Below are 19,660 nucleotides of genomic sequence, written 5' to 3' on the forward strand. Positions count from 1 at the left end.
TTTGACTGGCTACACATTTCATTCACTAATCAATGAGTAAATAACAAAGCTATAGTTAGTCAGAACCAACCATGTTGTCTAACCATGGAAATATTTTGAGTTTAAAGCTGCAATATTTAATTTTTTTTTCACTGACAATGGCTCAAATGACTCCACGTTATGTGAAAGAGCTCACACTTAGCAAGAAACTTACAGAGAGTTCACCAAACAAAGCATTTGAGCATCGATTAACTCTGTTTATGGTGAAAACAGCTCTGATAAAGCCACTGTAAGCTACCTGTCCAGCACCAAATGACAAACAAACTTTAGCAAAGAGCATATAGCAGCTAAAGAGACAGATTCCCTCAGGGGTTGATGGAAAAAAAAATGCTGAAAAAAGAGTGAATGTTAGACAGAAACACAACTGATGCAGCTTCTTCTCTGCTGGATGTGTGTGACAACCCAGGACTTCATATGCCTGTTAGTAATAGTGTCAAAAATGTCTACCAGTGTAAAAATGCTGAAGTGACGATGTTTTATATCCAAAGGTCAAAGGTCAAGTTCACTGTGGCATCATCAACAAAAACAACAGCGGATACTCAATTGTTGACACTAATGTTGGATGCTGCTGTTTTTAAGGTGTGTGAAGCATCAACATTAAGAATCTTAAATTAGCACCATCTGTTAAATTCATGCGACCCCTTGCCTACATATATAAAGTGAGTCTGGACAGACATGGAGGTGAACTGTAACATTGCCAGTTGGAGGAGGCATACAAACCACCAGGTTGGTAATTTGCCACCTCACTTCACAGTACAGGAGTTTGTAGTGGCTGACATACGTAGATATCACCGTGAAACTCAAACGAGTACGCTGACAACATGACACTGTCTACTACTGTATATATAACCACTCTAGCTATATTTTGACATTTAGCAGATAACATTTTTAATGGTTTTATCGGAAAGTAGAAGATTGAAACATGTTCTACCTCACCATGAAGGAAAGAAATTCAATATGTCATCTTGTAAGCACAACTTATGAACAAAATGGCAGCTGGTCAGCCAAGGTTAGGCAGTCTTGCTGTTATAATGATGACTGGTTTTAAATCATTTTTAGACTGCTGCCCAAACACTTTTCAATTCCTCATGAATAATAAACAAATGAGCTCAGACCACACTGGATGCATGTCAATAATGATCTTTAATGTCAATATATACAGAACTTGAAAGAAAAATAGAATCTTAAAAATCAAATGAAATAAATACAATATCATACAATTTCCACAATGTCTTTTTTGAAGAGATATCTATGGAAATGTTTTTTTGTTTGTTTTTTTATAATATATTTTAATTCAGCCTCTCTGGTTCGACGGGGTGCGTCCCGTCCCCCCCAGAGAAATCCCTACAGCTCCCCCACATGCTCTTCATCTTCATCATCTTTATTATATATATATATATATTTATATATATTTTTTGCAAACTAGGATTTCTGCTATCGTCATCGCATGGTTTCACCTCTTCTTCTGTCCATCTGCAGCTTATTTTACCTCTTTTGATACATTGTTAGCATCACAAAGTAACATGAGTCAGGGTGTGAATCGTAAGGGAAAAGAAATACAAGGTCTGTCCACACACATTTATGTTTTCAGAAGTGTCGGCAGATGATTTTGATCCTGAGTTACTTTTTAAATCTGCCACAATCAGACTCAGATCTTTTTTATTTTAAAGAGAGGAAACACTCTTAGTCACATTGTCCCTCAGTCAATATCATCCTGCCGACACTCTTGCACAGAAACCTTTACTTCACTTTGGAGAAAACAAGTTCAGAGAGCGAAAGCAAACAAGGGAGGGAGAGAGAACTGAGGAGGAGAAGGATGGCGAGAGTGCAGATGAAGAGCATAGGGGAGGGGGGAGGGCACAGTTTACCGAAGCAGCTTTGAATCAGCCAATCACAGTGAAGGAGAACATCAGCTGGTGCGTCTCTTCCCCACTCGAGGAAGAAAGAATGAAAGGCGAGGAGGGCAAGTGCATATGAAAGCTGTGGAAATAAATACAAGTCTGTCTCCCCAGCAGTAACAGATATGTGAGTTTCCCCTCTTCCTCTTCAGCTGACTTCTTCAAGAGCAACCTCGTCCAGTGTGAGTGTGCATGTGTGTGTATGCGTGCATATGTCGGGTCAAATAAATAGATTTAAAAAAAGGGAGACAGTAGGTCTGACTGGCCGGGACTTCGGTCTGCGTGCGTCTTTTTGCGTAGAGTCCGACTGAGAGTGAGGTCAAAACTGGAGGGCGGAGGAGCAGTGTGTGTGTGTGTGTGTGTGTGTGTGTGTGTCTACATGTCTGTTGAGGTGAGTTTCTTCATGCTGCGTCTCTGGGCTAGACTAGAAGCTGCCACAGGCTCCAACACAGGCTGACTTGTCTTCTGGCTCAGTGCTGAATAGGTGGCAGCCATGGCTCCCTGGAAAACAACAGAGCAAACACATGGCTTTAACAGTACAGAAGTTTGGATTCTTCCTCTTCCTGTGCACAGAAGATCAGTCAACAATTTCTCTGCTGATTTGGACAAGTATCATGCAAGTTTCACCACTCTGAGATGTGAGATCAATCGGTAAGTCTTACAGTAGTAGTAGTAGTAAAATATGCAGAAGGGCAGCAGCACCAAAACCTAAACAGGTGCAGATACATCTTAAAAAGTACAAGTATTTACAAGTAAATACAAATTGCTGAGGTGCAGGCCGACAAGGTCGCGAGTCTGTTACAACGATGCATGCTCATGAAATTACAGCTTCCTCTGTTATCCCACTTCCTCCCTCTCAACTTTCTCTCCCAAACGTTTCCCGTCATTATCGAATTGAGACAAACACGGCGAAAAAAATAATCCAAGATACTTAAGGCACCGTAGACACACTGATGTGTCCTTGACAGAGAAAGGTGCCCTATTGATGAAATCTCAAGGAAGTGGAGTTGCCGTGGTGATGATATTGTCTATCCAACCATTAAGCTCAATTACAGCACGCTTTTTACAATGACGCTCACACTCTGTGCAGCTGTATATCATACACATTCGTTGGATGTGGATCTTGGATCCTGGGGCATAACGTGGACATCGTTGAACACTACGAATATCTGGGGATGTTCAATGACAATAAACTGGACTGGACTAAGAACACGCCAGTGCTATTCCGTTTGCTGTTGTGTGCTGGGGCAGCAGACTCAACAAGCTGATCAGGAAGGCCAGTGACGTTGTCGGGGTGGAGCTGGACACTTTGACAGTGGTGTCAGACAGGAGGATGCTGTCTAAGTTGCAGGCGATATTGCAGTATGGCTCTCACCCTCTCCACATCGCTCTGGTCAAACACAGGAGCACCTTCAACGTGAGACTAATTGCTCCCAAATGCATCACTGAGCACTTCTGTATATTTGTAAGTACTTGGAGTGGTCATTGAACACTTGAGATTGTTTATTTTTTTGTTTCATTGTCTACTTTACTATTTATTTATATCTTTGTCTTTATTTCTTGCTTCCATTTGTGCTATATTTCTATTTTTAGTTTGCATGGAGCATCTGGAACAAAAACAATTTCCCCCCGGGGATTAATAAAGTATTCTGAATCTGAATCTGAATCAATTAACTGCTGATGCAAACTGAAAATTTCCTTCTGCTGCAGCGTCGCACTAAAAGCCTTCACCTGGTGAAACACAGTTTGACCTTTATTATGATGTATTGTCAAGGCTGTCTGTGTCCTGCGGTTAGCGCTGGACGGCCCTTGTTGGAGGCTTTTTGGCTGATTGAGCATGTAGAATTGGCAGTGGCTTGTCGGTGAGAGAAATCACTCTGATTGGCTGTTCAGGTGAGCAGACGACGGAAAAAGAGAAACGACAAAAGAAGTGAAAGCCCCTTGAGCCTGTAACTGTAGTATCCACAATTTCGCACATTTAGAACCATTTCCCCTCATTTCTTTCTCCTCTGCTTCTTTACCAGACATTCTTGATTATAAGCAGCCATGTTTGCAGCATTTAGCTGCAGTTTGTATATTCTCAGAGGTATTTGTTTAAGCACTTGCAGACTGTACAAGGTTTGAGCCGTCAGCTGTAGTCTTCAAGGCGTGTTCAAGTGCAGCTTTTTGGCAGAGACACAGGAGACGTGGGGTGACGCAACAGTCAGCCTTGATGGCAGCTCGTTCTCTGACGTAACTTTGGTGTGTCAGGGCCTTTAGTCTCATCACATAATATGTGAAATATGATTCTCATGGCTCTGTGCTGTGATTCTGCAGCCGCTGCACAGAGCACACACCATCAGTTTGTAACTGTAGCATCCAGTGTCTGATAAGTATTGATAAAAAAAAAAAAACGACAGGTGGGCAAGAAATGTAATCGGTCTAAGCCTGAACACATGAATGGACTTGTGTAGGCTAACTTGTACAAAAATAACACATCATTGCAGAACAATTCAATACAAACCATTTGACAAACCATGAGTCACATGTGAGAGTGACGAGAAGAACAAGAATAGACTGACCCACTGACAGCAGTGGGATTCATGACCAAGAACAGGATGACAAGTTAGCACCAACATCATACAAACTCAGGGGTGGAAAGATGATACACAGTCGCAGTCATGCTAACAGAAGCATCAGTGAACATATTGACCATCCATCTTTTCTGACAATTAACTGAACTGTCTGGGGTTTTGTCAGAACTGAATACTGTTGCTGACAAAGTGGATCCCTGAAAAGTGATACTATCCTTGGATAACGAGCAGTGTTACGCATGCATTAAAAATTGCCCCCTAGACATGACAGTGACCTTGTTTACGCTGCTGGCCTCCACAGCCACCACAGCTCAGAAATAACAGAGGACTGCGGGGGATCAGGTCAAACAGGTTGTTCACTGCATGCATACTCTTCAGGAGTTCAAGCATGACAAGTATTACAGATAAAATACTATATTTCTAGGACTATTTCGATGACACGTACAGGGGAATATCTGTGATGGCACCAAGAAATAAGAGGTGTGTGTTTTTGAGGTCGTGAAGATGGAACTAAGCCACAAAGTAAAGCTCTCTATTTAATGTTGATCTTTGTTCAGACCCTCACCTATGATCACAGGCTTTATGCTGTATCTGAAAGAACAAGATCACTGACTTCTGCACAGGGTGGCTGGCCTCTCTCTTCATGACCAGGGGAAGAGTTCAGCCATTTAAGAGTACTTTAATGACTAGCTGCCGCTACCTGCGATTAAGAGAAGTCAACTAAGGGCGCTGCCCAGGCAACCTCCCTCTGTTGGAGGTCTAAGAAAAACTGGCCCTGCACAGAAAGATGGGAGAAGTTAGTTGAGTTGTGTTGTTTTTATTGTGACCTTTTGTGCCTTCAAGGAGAGACATCCTGATATGGTCCTCGTGACTTTACAAATGGAAAATGTCTGATTGATTCAAGTTTTACCACCCATTATCTTATCCCATCTCTCCTGATTTTCACCTGATTTTAGAATGCAAAAACAAAAACTGATCATTATTGATACCTGAAAAAGGAAACACCCTTTATTGTGGTCAGTCACCTAGCAACAGTTCCCTCATGGCTTAAACTGCTTCAACACCACGCGTACTGTGTACTCGACCTCCAGTGCTAAATATATGACCTGACGGCTTCCACTTGAAAGAAGCATCTGACCTGCGTATGTGGTACAAGAGGACAGAGGGGTGGACACATCTGCTCAGTTGAATTTGGTATTAGCAATAGATGAGCTGAAAAGTGTGTGAATCATCAAGGATCACGCTCGCTTTTAAATGTCAAGAGGCACAGGCACCGCAAGGGTATGACATCACGTAGGAGTTCAGACCCTCTTCTGGTTTGGAGAGGTGATGTGGTTCCATGTTTAGAAACGTTACCCAACGCATGTGACACCATGTATTCCATCTTAAACTGTGAGGTAACAAGTGCCCTTCCTCTACAACAGGGTAGCAAATGATTTCAGCAGGATACCATTTTTGCTAGCAAAGTCACATTTCTTAGTTCACTTTATCTGCTTGTTAATTAGGAGGATAAAGACAATACACTCACCTTGACAAGGTGTGGTGCATCATGGCGTGTGAGCTGGAAGTGTGGTAGTGTATCTCTACAGGTGATCCAGGAATGCTTTAGAACCTGCTCTGCTGTGTATCGCTGGTGAGGGTCCACATGGAGCATATGAGACAGCAGGTCCTGGAACACAACGTGAGGAAAGAACGGGATTTTACATGTGTGTTTCCTTCCTGTAAACTCAAATGCTTGGCAGGTTTATTTAGTGTTTTGCCACAGACTGGACTGGCTGATTTTTCTTTGCTAGATAAAACTCACAACACGTCTCAGCCATTTAAGCAAACATAAGAAAAAGATGTTGTCTTTGTTGTTGAGTTAACTGTTCTACATCCAGTTTGTGGCGCACTTTTAAAAAACAAGTTTACAAAGTCCTTTACAGACTAAAAAACTGAAAGATTATTAGTGTTAGACTTTGAAAATATGTGCTTAAGTCACACCAAACAGTATGAAGCAAAAAAGTGTGTGTACCTTTGAGGTGTCTGATACAGTATCCCAGTTGCCTCCTGTCAAGGAAAACTTTCCAGATCCTATCCGGAGCAGAATCTCCTCCGGTGTGTCGTTTGGCCCATTAGCAAACGGCGTGTACCTGATGGGAGTAAAAACAGAGATTAGGGAAAACAAATTTAGGACAGTTGCAACACATGTTCAATAAAAGCCTAAATAGATTCACAAATCAAGGGCAGATTCAACATCATCCAGTCATGTTGATCTTCTCCTCCTCCTGACTTTGACAAAACAGCAGACTGGAAAACTTATCTGGGAGGTTGGTGGGACTGTTTGACTTCTCTATTAAAATGAAAAGTCTTCCCTTTTATATGCATTACATCGTAGGCATTAAGTCTTTAAAAACATTGGGCAACAAAACCACTTTACACTCTCTCTACTATATGTTCACAGTGTAAATTATAACCGACCTTGTTATGAAAAAAAAAAGAAGCTTTTTGCCCTGTAATACTCACGTTAAGTGTGAAAGTACAACACAAAACAGCAGTTCGGTAAAATACACTGACACGCAAATTAATCGCACAAACCAAACGGCCCCCCGCTGTATAAAGGCCTTAGGTGACAGGAGCGTTGATGTATGGCCTCTATTTTGAGCTCAGTGTTTGCAAGCCATTAGACTGGAGGAGAAATTTGGACACTTCATGCTTCACTATTAATCATATCCACCCACATTTAAGCCACATTTGTCCAACAGTTGTCGCTGAGTGCGGTCTTACCCTGCCAACATTGTATACAGTAGAACACCCAGACTCCATATATCACAGGCTGCATCATAACCTTGCCGCATTAGTACCTGGAGTCACACAAACAAAAACAAACTATTAGGGACTCAAAATGACAGTGGGAATTTTATGTGAGACTGTCCACTTTATTTCCTCTCTCCCATAACATCTCTTTCTCAATATCATGCTTTTTTTCCTTTTTCTTCCATCATTCATCCACCCTCACCTCTGGTGCCACAAAGTTGGCGGTATAACAGGGGGTAAGGAGCAAGCCGTTGCCTCCCCGAAGCTGCTTTGCGAATCCAAAGTCACAGATCCTGATGGAGTCAGGATTTCCCGAGTCATCCATATATAGGATGTTACTGGGCTTTAGGTCTCGGTGTACCACCTGAGGAGGAGGAGGAGGTGGTGAAAACATTAGAGAAGAGGAAGTCTACTTGTCAATCGTGCTCATACGTGTACAGAAGCATATCCTCACCCCTTGGCAGTGGAGGTAGTCAACAGTCTTGGTGATGGTGTAGAGCACAGCACTGGCCTCTCTCTCAGAGAAAAACTTCTGCCTAAGGATCTTGTCAAGCAGCTCCCCTCCCTTCATCAGCTCCGTCACCAGGTATACATACCTGCCCTCATCATACACCTGACACATGAACACAGAAAGACGACCCGTCAGTATGGTGACTGACGACTCTAAAATCTTCACATAACACTCAAGTAAATATTACTGACGTCTTTGAGAGTGATGATATTGGGATGCTGCCCGTATCGCATCAGGATTTCGATCTCTTCAGAAGGGTCCCTCTTAATTTTGTCTATTATCTGAGAAACATGGAGACACAAACATTAACAAGTTGCTGCAATATGGCTTCAGTAGCTGAAGTTGTGCTGCCCTCTGCTGGTCATTTGGCGTCACACACTCAACATGGATGTTCAATTTTCAGTCATTTCCTTCACTCTAGTTCAGAAACCTTTACAAGTCCACATTCTAGAGTTACCAGTGTATTAAAATATGCATTCACACAACAGTCCTCTAATTTAGTTGCACAGGAATCACAGTTACCAAGACTCTCGCACTTTCACACACATCCTCAATGCAACTACAGATACTGAACATGACACATAATCATTTTGCACTTTAAAATGTTGTAGGAGAAGCAGGATTCAGACTGAAAGGTCACCAGTTAAATTCTAGGAGAGCATGATAAATCTTCACATCAATGGAAAGTGCATGACCAGCCTTAATTAGCCACTGCTGAGATGCCCTTCAGGCAGGAACGTAACCTTCGACTTATCATGTGGGGCTGTTCAGTGGCCAGCAAATCTGTGATCTGACTGTGGAGCATGGCTCTACAGAAATTTTGCATTGGTGCAAAGCGGGTTCACCTTCACAGCATAGTCCATGGCAGAGACTCGGTGTACACAGCGTTTACAGATGGAGTAGGAGCCGACCCCTATGTCCTCCTGCAGCTCGTACAGATCGGAGAACTTGGCCGAGCCCCCGTGCATCTGGAAAGAGCAACATTTGACCTGTTGTATTACTATCTTAATGTTAACTGAATACATAATCAAGTGCACCAATGTCCTTCACATGACATGCCAAGACATGGTATGTTGTGATGACTGTTCTGATGGTGTGTTTTCCACAGTGATCATTTCAACTAGAGCCCAACATATAAATCAGTTATATTAGCCTTTCAAAGATTATGGTACTGGCTTGTATGTTCAATATGAGCTGATGCAAAAAAGTACTTTATTATAAATCATATTGCAGAAAGAGATGATTAGAATCATTTATAATAACTAATTTTTCAGTAAGTTTACTCTTTTGGTGCACTGGTATAATTTGAGACAACAAAGTTTATTGTTAAGCTGCAAAATATCCTGCCTCTGTTACATATCACAAATGTTTATTAAACATATTTGAGGAATGACTACAAACAAAATGTGTATATCGGCCAATATATCAATGTCAGAATATTTTACTTCCTAATATTGGTATTAGCATCAAGTATCAGTTGGGTTCCAGTTTTAACACTTCTGTTCACAAATATGCCAGAGTGGAACTTCAGTGGATAATGTTATTACATATTCAGCAGTCAAACTGCCATTGCAGATTTACCACCATTTACAAGCCATTGTAGTATTGGCACCCTACTCACACTTAACATAATTGTGCAAAATGCTGTCAAATTAAAGTTATGGGCTTAAACATAGCCATGCTAAGTGTAGGGGCGACAGTGTATGTGTGGTGTGAAAATTTGAAGTGGAGTACAACAACAACTAAAGGATAACTGTGGCAGTTTAGCAACTGGGTTTTATTTAATTTCACTTCATTATGCAGTCAAATTTGTGAAAAGTGTCAAACTGAACACAGGCACTTCGTAGAGTTGAAAAAGGAATGACTGTTAGCACCACTTAAAAATTATTCATAGGGTTTTGTCAACCTGCATGTTGTGATAACAGTTCTGTTACAGTTACAAATGTGTTAACAACCCTTTTTTTGCAAAGTGTCTGAGAGATAAAACACTTGTCAGTATCTTGTCAAACCAACTGAGCTTCATATCACAGCTACAGATCAAAACATACATCTGTACTTTGAAGTGAATGAGGTAATGTTTAACATGTGTCAACCGTTACAGAGGACTTATGCAAAGCAGAGAGGGTGTGTATTTCACCTGAACTATAGGGAGTATGCTGAGCAGCGGGGAACTCTTGTTCTCATCCATCGGGGCTGGTGCAACAAAACTGAAGCCTTTGAAGAGCTGGTGGGCATTAGCACTGGGAGGGATACCTGGGGAGTCTAAATATACAGAAGATAATTAATAAAATAGACATATGAGCGTACAAACACCCACTAAAAATTTTGGAAGTTATTTTTTGTAGTCAGCGCTCAGTTACAGTTTCCATGGCTGCAGGAGGGGTTGTCAGTTTTGAGCTCAAATAGCATGTGAACAGGACATGTGTGTGTAGGTGTAGATTTTTACCTTTAGGCGTTTTAGCGGTGAACTCTGGGTCGAAGCAGAACGTGTCATCTGGTTTACCTGCTGCGGGCTTGAACGGGGGCTGGAGCTCTCTCCTGTACAGTTTCTGCAGAAAGAACAGGAGACACATATGCGTTAGGAATTGAATCCTACCGCAGGGCTGTTTTGGAGCGTGTGAACATATGTGAAAGTGAAGCCAAGACCCCTCCCATATTAACCCCCTTTCCCATCCGTCTACAGCTCGGTCCGGCCAATAGGATCCTGCTGGCTCTTAAACACTCACGCAGGGCTATTAGTGCACACACAGTGAGAACTGGCCCTCTGCCCAGACACACACAAGCATGGATAGTGTGGCCAAGACTGATGGCCAGTAGTCACCAAGCCAACCGTTTGTTAGGTGTGAATCCTCAGCAGAAGCTAGAGAGTTACATGCGTGTATGTGAGAAATGAGAGGGTTGTGTGTGTGTGTGTGTGTGTGTGTTTGTATGCGCTCACATTCCAGTCGATGGTGGAAAAGAAAGCGTGGCGTTTGATCTCCTCCACTCCGTCGGGCCCGGCCCCTAAAGACACAGAATCACTAGGGTTCAGTTAACCTGGCACGTTGGCTTTTTATTGTTTTCACAGGATCAACACGTTCACACATTTCTCTCTCAGTGGTTTTCAGCATGTGATTTAAGTGGATGCCAAAACGTTAACAAGCTCAAGCTAAGCAAGTGGTGCAATATGAGGATCAACACACCTCATTTTCTTTTATTCCTACAGGTTACACAAACACAGACACAATCAGCTTTAATGTACCATACCCAGTCTGTTAGCAGGGTTACGTTTAAACAGCATTCTCAGCAAACTCTGGGCTTCCAAACTCAGGAACTGCGGCATTCCCAACTTAGCTCTGGAGGGGTGGAAAAGATCAGAGAGACACAAGTGAATAAGAAAAAAAAAATCAACTAGAACAAAAATTGTCTCACTTTTGTCTTAATCATGCTTAATGACTCACTTGAGAATCATGTTCATGGTCTCATTGCGGTCTTTTCCTTGGAACGGTAATGTTCCTGTTAGCATCTCAAACTGCAGGAAAGAAACATAATCAGCAGGATTTTATTTTTCTAATCAGTTCATATAAATGTCAAAGCACAAAAGATGAGTCAGCTTGTGAAGGGGTGTGTGAGCTCATGTACCATAAGTACTCCCAGGGACCACCAGTCTGCACTCTGTGTGTGTCCTCTCCTGTTGACCACCTCAGGGGCCATATACTCCACCGTACCACAGAAGGAATAAGCCTTCTTATCAGCATCTACTGACTCTTTACTCAAGCCAAAGTCTGCACAACAGCAACACAAGGCAAAATGGTGAAAATACAGCTGACAGAATCGTCCCATCTTTGCTATGCAGAGCTTTTATTCTTCAGGTGCTGATTAAAGAATCACAAAAATAGCAGCTGAGGAAAGTCAGCCTAAGGGCAAAATAGGGGTCGCACATCTATTCTCGGTTCACATTCATTTAATATGAAACAGATTAAATACAGGCTATTAAGTAGATCAGCCCATATAATTACTCCTATTAATTACATTTATAATGTCAAAGACATACCTGTTAACTTTATGTGACCAGCTTCATCAAGTAAGATGCTGAAAGACAAGAACAGGTTTTCAGAAGTTAGCGACCACAACAACACGTAAGTCATCTCATTCCTTTGTTTTCTGCTTAAATCGCCTTCGGAAACCTGTGCACATACATTTTCAAGGTTTCAAATGGAATGCCAATTGTGAGAAATAACAGATTAATGTCCACCAATCAAAGCTACTTTGGACACAAGTCAAAACTATTCAGGCTAACAAAAGCTCTGGACTACACACTACAACACATAAATCCTGAAGAACACTGCATGATGCTGCACTTTTGACTTCTGACCCAATAAAGTTAAACAGAATAACATTAAAATGATCAGTGGAAAAATGAACCCATCCTGTGAGCCATTTGTTATGAAATCCTTTCAATGTTTTATTCCAGGTCTATGCTTTGTGGACACAGCATTAAACTCTCTTGTAATATGATTGAAATGAAATGAGACAATCATTTTTCTTTTAGGTCTTTGAGAATGGCAGGCATAGCATAGTCGGACTTATATCAGTTATTTATTGTTTCATTACAGTCAGTATGGAGGAGGAGTAATTAAAACAGACGGGAGGTGGACACTTTGAGTTTAAAAACAAGGTCCAAATAGTAAAATGCCAATAGAGATTGTTTAATTTGAATTTAGAGTCAACTTTCTGGAAAAACAAGTAATGCCTCTTGTTGTTAGGAACGGACAGGGGCACTGAGGCATTTTGAAAATTTGCCAGGTGATGACATTTACAACCATACAGTGAAGAGGTGCAAGTCAAAAGTCACCTGAGGTTTTGAACGACATATCTTTAAAAAGGAACTGAACACAAACTACAGCGCTGCAAATTCATTCCGAGTCTGATGGTACATGGTTTAAGTGTAAAGGGTCAAAGATGAAGGCGGGGTCGATGTTTCATACTTCTCTGGCTTGAGATCTCTGTAAACTATGCCCAGGTTGTGCAGATGATCGAGGGCCAGGGCCAGCTCTGCAAGGTAGAATTTCACATCTTCCTCTGTAAACATAACCTGATAAGAACTGGACAAATTTACTCTCTGAACTCAGAAAAGGAGAGAAAATTCAGCAGCAAAGAACAAAAAAACACAACTTCAATATCAAGCGTCAGCAACCACAAACAGAGAAAACAGAGTATGATTATTGTCACAATATCAACATTTCGAATAGGTTACACGATTCAGCAAGCTGTTGATTTGACAGTGCCAGCAGCTATCGCTTTGGTTCTGAGACATGCTTTCAACACATGGTCTGTCTTGAGAACAATCACACATTGTTGGAGTTCTCTGAAAGCATTTGAAAAGGGCTGATTCGAGCCGCTAACTGACAAGTAACTGATGACCTAAAAGGGAATAAAGATTCTGAGAAAAGCGCTTGTGTTTCCGTGCGTAATTCAAGTCTTTATTTGAATAAAATGAAAACATAAAACAGGGGAGACTAATGACTTCGCAGCACTTCGCTCTTATAAAACAAATTAAATACTTTTGCACACTAAATTTGCATGACTATTAGTAGCTGTCAACTTAAAAATCCTTGGGGTTTCTACGAGAACCTTGTGGCACATGTAGATCAGATTTTTACAAATATGTTTAAAACACCAGGGGTTAAAAAAAAAAAACCCTTTACATTTATGAATGAAAAGGAAGTGCTTTCCTTTTTTACAACAGAAAAAATAAAACAGGACAGGTGCAAATAGGTATAATGAGATGTAAGGATGTCAGCTTACCTCTTTGGATAAGCGAGTGAATACATCCCCTCCCCTGAGAAAGTCCAGTATTAAATACAGTTTCCCTTCTGTCTGAAAGGCTGGAAGACAAGGAAACAAGTCAGTTACTTAGTTAAATAGCTAAATATGTAATGATTTTAATAAAAACACTCAGTTGTTAGGGTAACAGGGTGACACAAGGGATGCACCACTTTATCAGCTGAACATCAGTGTCTGCTGATATCGGCCTTGTTGACTGGCCTATCAGTAAATAAGACGATATTCATTACTGGAAGTTTATTTGATATGCATCCACAATTTTTTCCTGGCACATTCATGAGCTTTTGGCTTGTGAAATCCCTGCCATCAGATTTCTAAGGCTATGCAAGCACAGAAAAATTCTTAACATTGAGTAAGTAGTTGTAAGGCGTACTAACAAGGCTTAAAAGCAGTTACTACTCAGAAAAAAAATCTTTTTCATGTGAAAGGAGGTTATATAGAAATTGTTGATTTCTTTCAAAGAGAATGCAATGAAGGGCTGAAGGACAGCTATGTCCTTTTTTTCCTTTTTTTTTAAAAACGGAAATTACTTTGTTTCCCTGGCAGAAAGAGGAGTGCTAAATAACAGCCAACCACCAAATTGATATCTAAACATCAGTTGGCCCAGAATTTCACAATAAGTGCATCTCCAAGTGTCACATGCCAAAACTTAAAATAGCAACTTGCTAACATTCAAGATGATGATATTTATATCCAGGTTGAAGCAGATAATAGATTGTTCCATTGATTTTAAAGGAGACATATTACGATCAGGTTCAGCTTCAGCTTCATAATTTTATTTTGGGTTACTACTAGAACAGGTATATGTGTTTTATTGCTCAAAAATCTCACATAGCAGCACCATATTCCCCGTCTGTCTGAGACGCTCTGTTTTAGCCCCTGTCAATTGATATTCTGCTCTGTGTTAAAAACTGTAATAACTCTAATAATAACAAACCAATCAATTGGGCCTAATTAATATTCAATATCCATGTAATAACACTCAAGACATTCTGACAAATGTTTACAATGTTATGATGAACATGGACAATCACATAAGAAGCTTATCCTTAATTCCACCTGAAATGGGATGTATTCTGTAAGATTATATATAAATTGCATGTATACTAAGCAAATAAGAATGTTTGTCTTACCGTAGTGCAATTTCACAATGAAGGGATGATTTACTTCCACTAAAATGTCTCTTTCCATCTTAGTGCGAACTCTGTCCCTGACTGGAGAGACAAAAGAGGAAGGGACGGTGAGAGAGAGAAATTCAATGCTAAGGACAGAACGTACTGACTATTTGCACTGTGTTGTGTTTCATGTAGATGTAAATCAAAATCTAAACAGCATTACCTTTCAAAGATGCCTTTTTTAGAACTTTCATTGCATATAACTGACCAGCATCTGGACCCAGGATCTTTCGGACAAGAAATACCTGAGACAACAGGAGAAATTTTAGAAACAAACGCCCACAGCGATTGCGCTGATGGAAACATTCGATTGGTCCGCTCTGTTTCCTCACCTTGCCAAAAGAGCCCTGGCCGAGGACTTTGAGTAGTTCAAACTGAGATGGATCAGCTTTCTCGCAGCCCTCTTTCACATGGTGAGTGATAGGAATCTCCTTATATGTCCCTTCATCCTACACAAATAATATCAGTATGAGACAACAGGTATCTCATCCCACACGCACAAACACACACACACACACATATATGCTCCAACCCCATCATTACTTACACAGTGCGAGAAAGACTCTCCCTCCTCCATGGGCTCGTCCATGATCTGATGCCCATTGACCTGCAGCCAAACCAACAAGTTTCATCAGAGGAGTAGGGAACAGCAAACACTTTGACAGAGCTTTTTCGCCCTTGTTTTTTAGCAGAGGAGCAGGACTATGACTGCAGCTGCCGCACGCCCACGTGTATGATGGAAGATTCAACAGATGAAATCAATGAGTCACATGCAATAACAGTGCGCTTTTACTTTTCAAAACCGCCACTCTATTTGTTGTCAAACAGTATGGAGTCCATACTCTCAGCCTATCCAGCTGTCCAGCTCTCATCCTGCCCCTATAAAGCCCCTCATTATTAGCATTCTAGCTTAATCCCCAGCCAGAGCAAAAACAACATGTCTGACTGGCTCTGAGAGGCTGATGTTCGCTGAGGCTGCAGTCGGCATTTGGCCTCTTGAGGACAAACTAGGGTCCAGCTCGGTCAGGGCTTCGGGATGATGGTGGTGGCAAGATGCTGTTTTTTCTAAACGCCACAGAAAGACATGCTTTGTTCGACTCAGAGGTACATTTCGGAGCCTCTTTTATGCCTCTCTTTTGTTTCTTTAAACAGTCATATTGTCTGCAGAGTAATGTCAGATCTCAGCTAATAAATCAAACAATAAACTGACTGCTTGTGACATTAACCAGGTCTGCATATTTCAGTTCTGCGCTGAAGCTCAGCCTGCATGATGTATTCAGACCAGCGTGTTTGTGTGTTGAATTCCATCAAGCCTCTGAAGAGGGGGGATGAGTCATAGCGCTACGCAAGCCCACTCAGTGGGTGGAGCCACCAACATACACTCACGTACATCCTCAGAACGGAGGCCAGCAAACCACTCTCCTATATCTCAGCACTAAAGGCTAGCATTAACAACACAGGCATTTAGATCACTGAAGAAATACACTTCAAAAGCAAGATACCACACTGATAAATGTCAGAATGTAAGCCTTGGTGCATCTCTCAAGTGTAACATCCAGGCTAGCCAAAGCCAGGGCAGTGCTTGTGTTATAATTCACACATACATCTTCACTCCCACCTTTGCTGTGGCTCATCGAGGCTTGTAACAGAGTGCAGCCTACACTTCTTTGCACAGCCGGTCGAGCCTTTTCCAGCCATTCGAATGCCATATCAACGGCCATACATGATAGTATCATGCCATCATAACCGATGCTGTAAAACACTTCGATTCAAGATCATCTTTAGAGTCAAAAGTGGTACAAAGTGGAACACACGAGCAGCATCACCACTCAGCCAGTTTAAGTGGCTAAGCTTAATGTTTACGTCTGCGCATCTGTTATCTTGGCAGCTTTTAAAGGAGCAGCAGATTAAAGTGCTCCTCTGTAGCAGGACTTTTTCACATTCGGAGCGTTGCAGTTTGTTGTACAATACTTCCATGTCACCTGCATAAACCGCCATCCTTCAACCACAAAAAGATGAAGAGTGCTGTGTCCAGGAGTGATCACAGGAAGAGAGAGGACTCCGGATCAGACTGGGTCAGAAGTGCATGTTGCAATAGCTCTCTGCTGGCTTTAACACAGTCACGGCAGTCAGACATACAGTTTGTACTGTGGGTGCGAAAGACTGCAAAGAATCCCAGAGATGGAGAGGTTCAGGATGTCAGGTTGGCTTAGCTGCAAATGCAAACATATCTCGTCATGGGGCCCCATGCTGAAGAAGACTGAACCTTTCCACAGTTCACAGCATTTCAATAAGTCTTTATAAAGACATCACTTATTTAAGTAAATGGTCTGAAGATGATAAGTTACCCTGTTTTTCTCATCAATACAAGCGTTTGGATTCTATAAGACAACCCTGTTGTTTTGACCCTGGAGGAAACAATAAGTAGCGATAGTTCTTGGTTAAAAACTTCACTTTGCTGACAGTTAACACACTCTCATTTGCCTGGATAAACATTTTAATGAAATTACGAGTTGTTACGTTGCTAACAAACCGAGAGTTACAGCTAATAACAGCATCACTAATTCACTCGAGCTGTCTGACAAGCCAGCCCTCAGCTGTGAAGACGTCTCTGACCACATTTAAAAACACCTCTCGCTAAAGTTTAAATACATTTGACGACGCTGAAACCTGTTTCAGCTCTACTATAAAGACATAAAAACACTTTACCTGTTCTTCCATTCACTAGAACACAGAGGCTGAGTCCAAACTTGTCTCCCAAGTTTCAAGCCTGCAAGCTGTCAGCTAGCATGCTAACCGAATGCTAATGCTACATCGGCTAAGCTAGCTATGAAGCAAACTCCACTTGAGAGTGTAAATAACAACAAAAAGCTGAACGGAGCTCCTGCGTCACGGGGTAAAGAGCCCGTCCACGGTGCGGAGCAACGAGCGGCGGTGAGAGCCCGGCGGTGCGGCGACCAAACAAACAAACCTGGACAGTGCAACAAAAATAAACATCTCACCAGCTGTTAGCATTAGCTAACGTGTTAGCATGCATCACGGTGCGCTGCGGGTCGTGACGCGAATTTAAGCCGTAGCCAGCCTCGCGGGGCAAGCTAACGTAACGGGACAGCACAAACCGAAAACAGCCCAAAGCAAATTAACACACCGGGCACGCGTTTATCAACTCACCTCACTACTAACGCTGTTTACCTCCATCTTGTGCCAGGATTCCTCTCCAAGTCTAAGGCATCGTAGTCTACCTAGACCCCCGCTCCACGTTGCATGTCTTCCCCTCCGTGGAAGTCCGGCGGCTCTGCTTTGGCGATCAGATGCAAGCTGCGAGGCTGCAGACAGCGATCGGGGACGGGGATCTGCGGGTCGGTGCGGTGGGAATAGTTGATGTTGATGACTGGACCATACACTCGCCGAGAGCACCGCTACCCTGCCATGGATGCGAATATGGCGGCTATCGTGGTACCTGATCGTCAGTGAATGAGAGTTTATTGACGTATTTATGACGCAATTCAGTTAAGGATTTCCCCCCGTCCAAACCAAAGCAGCGGATCTCGGAGATAGAGAGGAGGGAGAGCGGACGTGGTGGCGTGTGGAGGTGGAGGAGGAGGAGGGGGAGGAAGAGGAGGGGGGGGGACTTGATGCTGCGTGACACGCTGCGTGTGACATACATGCATCCGGGTGATGGACCGCTCTCCCGCGACTGAAATAGTAACTGCCATTGTGACGGACCAGGACTTTAAACTATGGGGGTGACCCAGCGGGAAAACATCAGGGAGGAAGACAAACACCTCTCCCCGGTGAGCCGTGAGTCTAAGCCTCTGATCTTAAGAGTGTCAGTTGAATGTTTTAAAGCCAGTGTTTCGTAAGCCTGTCTTTCCCCCAGTCCAAGTGGAAATAAGAGGCTTAAAGTTCTTTCTCTCCAGCTCTGTCTCTCTCTACCCACCCACAGGCACAGAGCCTTTGTGTGGTGAGCAAACTGCCTCCCCTCCATTTGTTTAATGCACAGACACAACGTTGACATAAGATATTAATCAGAAAGGTCACATAACATAATCTCTGAGTTGAAGTGAAGTTTAAATGTAAAACTTTCACCTGCCAAATGAAAACAAGCCCAGTCAGCTTCACTGGAGTTGAATAGACAATAATAAATATATTTATTATACATATATATATTAAAGGTGCAATATGTAAGAATTGGCCACCTTTCAAATACATACCCAAAACAAACAGGTGGCGGCAAATCACCCGAGTATCCTGCTAACTTAAGCGGCAGCTAGCTTGGTTAGCTGTGCAGCTAGTGGTCTGGACTGGGTGTACAAGAAGTGGCTCAGGGTTTTAAAGCCAATTTTCATAGTGGCCAAACCTGTAACTATAGCGTCATGCAGGGGTGGACTGGCCACTGCCACCAACCTGCCAGCAGCCACAGGTGCTGCTGCACCAAGAGACGAGGGAGGAGGACCTAATGATGATGAGTGAGTGGAGGCAGACATGATAAGTAACGTTAGCCTGGAGCTGGCTAGGCTACATTTTTGAGACATGTCCAAAACAAAGTAAAAAAGCTTTTTACACTGAATGCGATGTGACCTTACTAACTGCATACTGATAAATGCAGCTGCCGCTAATGCTAACATAGCTAGTGATTATTTGACATTTTAATGATTCTTTTCATAAGTTTTATTGTGCTCATGTGTTGATCCTGAATGGTGTGATCATGTACACTAAATTATCAATTATTCTCCATTACAGGTTGTTATGATATATTTGAGGAATCGTTCTCCCTCTGTTCTATATGTGGACCTGTTCTCTCATTTGGGACCACTGTTAGAATTTGGTTAGTTTATCATG

General features: G+C 42.2%; 2 protein-coding genes across 9 annotated transcripts in view; one reads left to right on the forward strand and one right to left on the reverse strand.

The window, feature by feature from the left end:
- Nucleotides 1-1,163: 1,163 nt before the first annotated feature.
- On the reverse strand, nt 1,164-18,283 carry rps6kal (ribosomal protein S6 kinase a, like). Of its 4 annotated transcripts, none has more exons than XM_037076322.1 (22): nt 17,990-18,283; nt 15,366-15,425; nt 15,151-15,267; nt 14,982-15,063; nt 14,777-14,857; nt 13,605-13,684; nt 12,785-12,891; nt 11,851-11,888; nt 11,439-11,581; nt 11,258-11,328; nt 11,064-11,152; nt 10,756-10,820; nt 10,264-10,366; nt 9,955-10,079; nt 8,663-8,785; nt 8,009-8,098; nt 7,761-7,919; nt 7,509-7,670; nt 7,277-7,353; nt 6,525-6,642; nt 6,039-6,179; nt 1,164-2,438 (listed from the first exon to the last, which is right to left on the reverse strand). In XM_037076322.1, exons 1-22 carry the CDS (start codon nt 18,014-18,016, stop codon nt 2,313-2,315), a joined length of 2,184 nt encoding a protein of 727 aa, XP_036932217.1. In that variant the 5' UTR covers nt 18,017-18,283; the 3' UTR covers nt 1,164-2,312. The 4 variants fall into 4 exon arrangements, with proteins under 4 accessions (XP_036932217.1, XP_036932216.1, XP_036932214.1 ...); XM_037076321.1 differs by having other exon boundaries at nt 18,011-18,129; XM_037076319.1 differs by lacking the exon at nt 17,990-18,283 and adding an exon at nt 17,528-17,880.
- A 44-nt stretch (nt 18,284-18,327) lies between these two features.
- si:ch211-26b3.4 (connector enhancer of kinase suppressor of ras 2) overlaps nt 18,328-19,660 on the forward strand; it is an 82,671-nt gene continuing 81,338 nt past the window's right edge. For 2 of the 5 annotated variants that reach the window (XM_037076313.1, XM_037076317.1), the window contains exons 1-2: nt 18,328-18,612; nt 19,562-19,646. The gene's annotated coding sequence lies outside the window, so the exon portion shown is untranslated. Of the gene's footprint in view, nt 18,620-19,561; nt 19,647-19,660 lie in introns of all 5 variants that reach the window. The other 3 variants (XM_037076314.1, XM_037076316.1, XM_037076315.1) reach the window with 3 other exon arrangements.

Source organism: Acanthopagrus latus, chromosome 18, assembly GCF_904848185.1.
Source record: "Acanthopagrus latus isolate v.2019 chromosome 18, fAcaLat1.1, whole genome shotgun sequence".
In the NCBI taxonomy this organism is placed as follows: domain Eukaryota; kingdom Metazoa; phylum Chordata; class Actinopteri; order Spariformes; family Sparidae; genus Acanthopagrus; species Acanthopagrus latus.

Excerpts from the sequence above, each read along its gene's own strand:
- rps6kal (XM_037076322.1), bottom strand. The coding sequence starts at position 18,016 with ATGGAGGTAAACAGCGTTAGTAGTGAG. Across the intron at positions 12,892-13,604 it reads TCACTCGCTTATCCAAAGAG|GTTATGTTTACAGAGGAAGA; the intron begins GTAAGCTGACAT and ends AGTTCTTATCAG. Across the intron at positions 7,354-7,508 it reads CCAACTTTGTGGCACCAGAG|GTACTAATGCGGCAAGGTTA; the intron begins GTGAGGGTGGAT and ends GTGTGACTCCAG.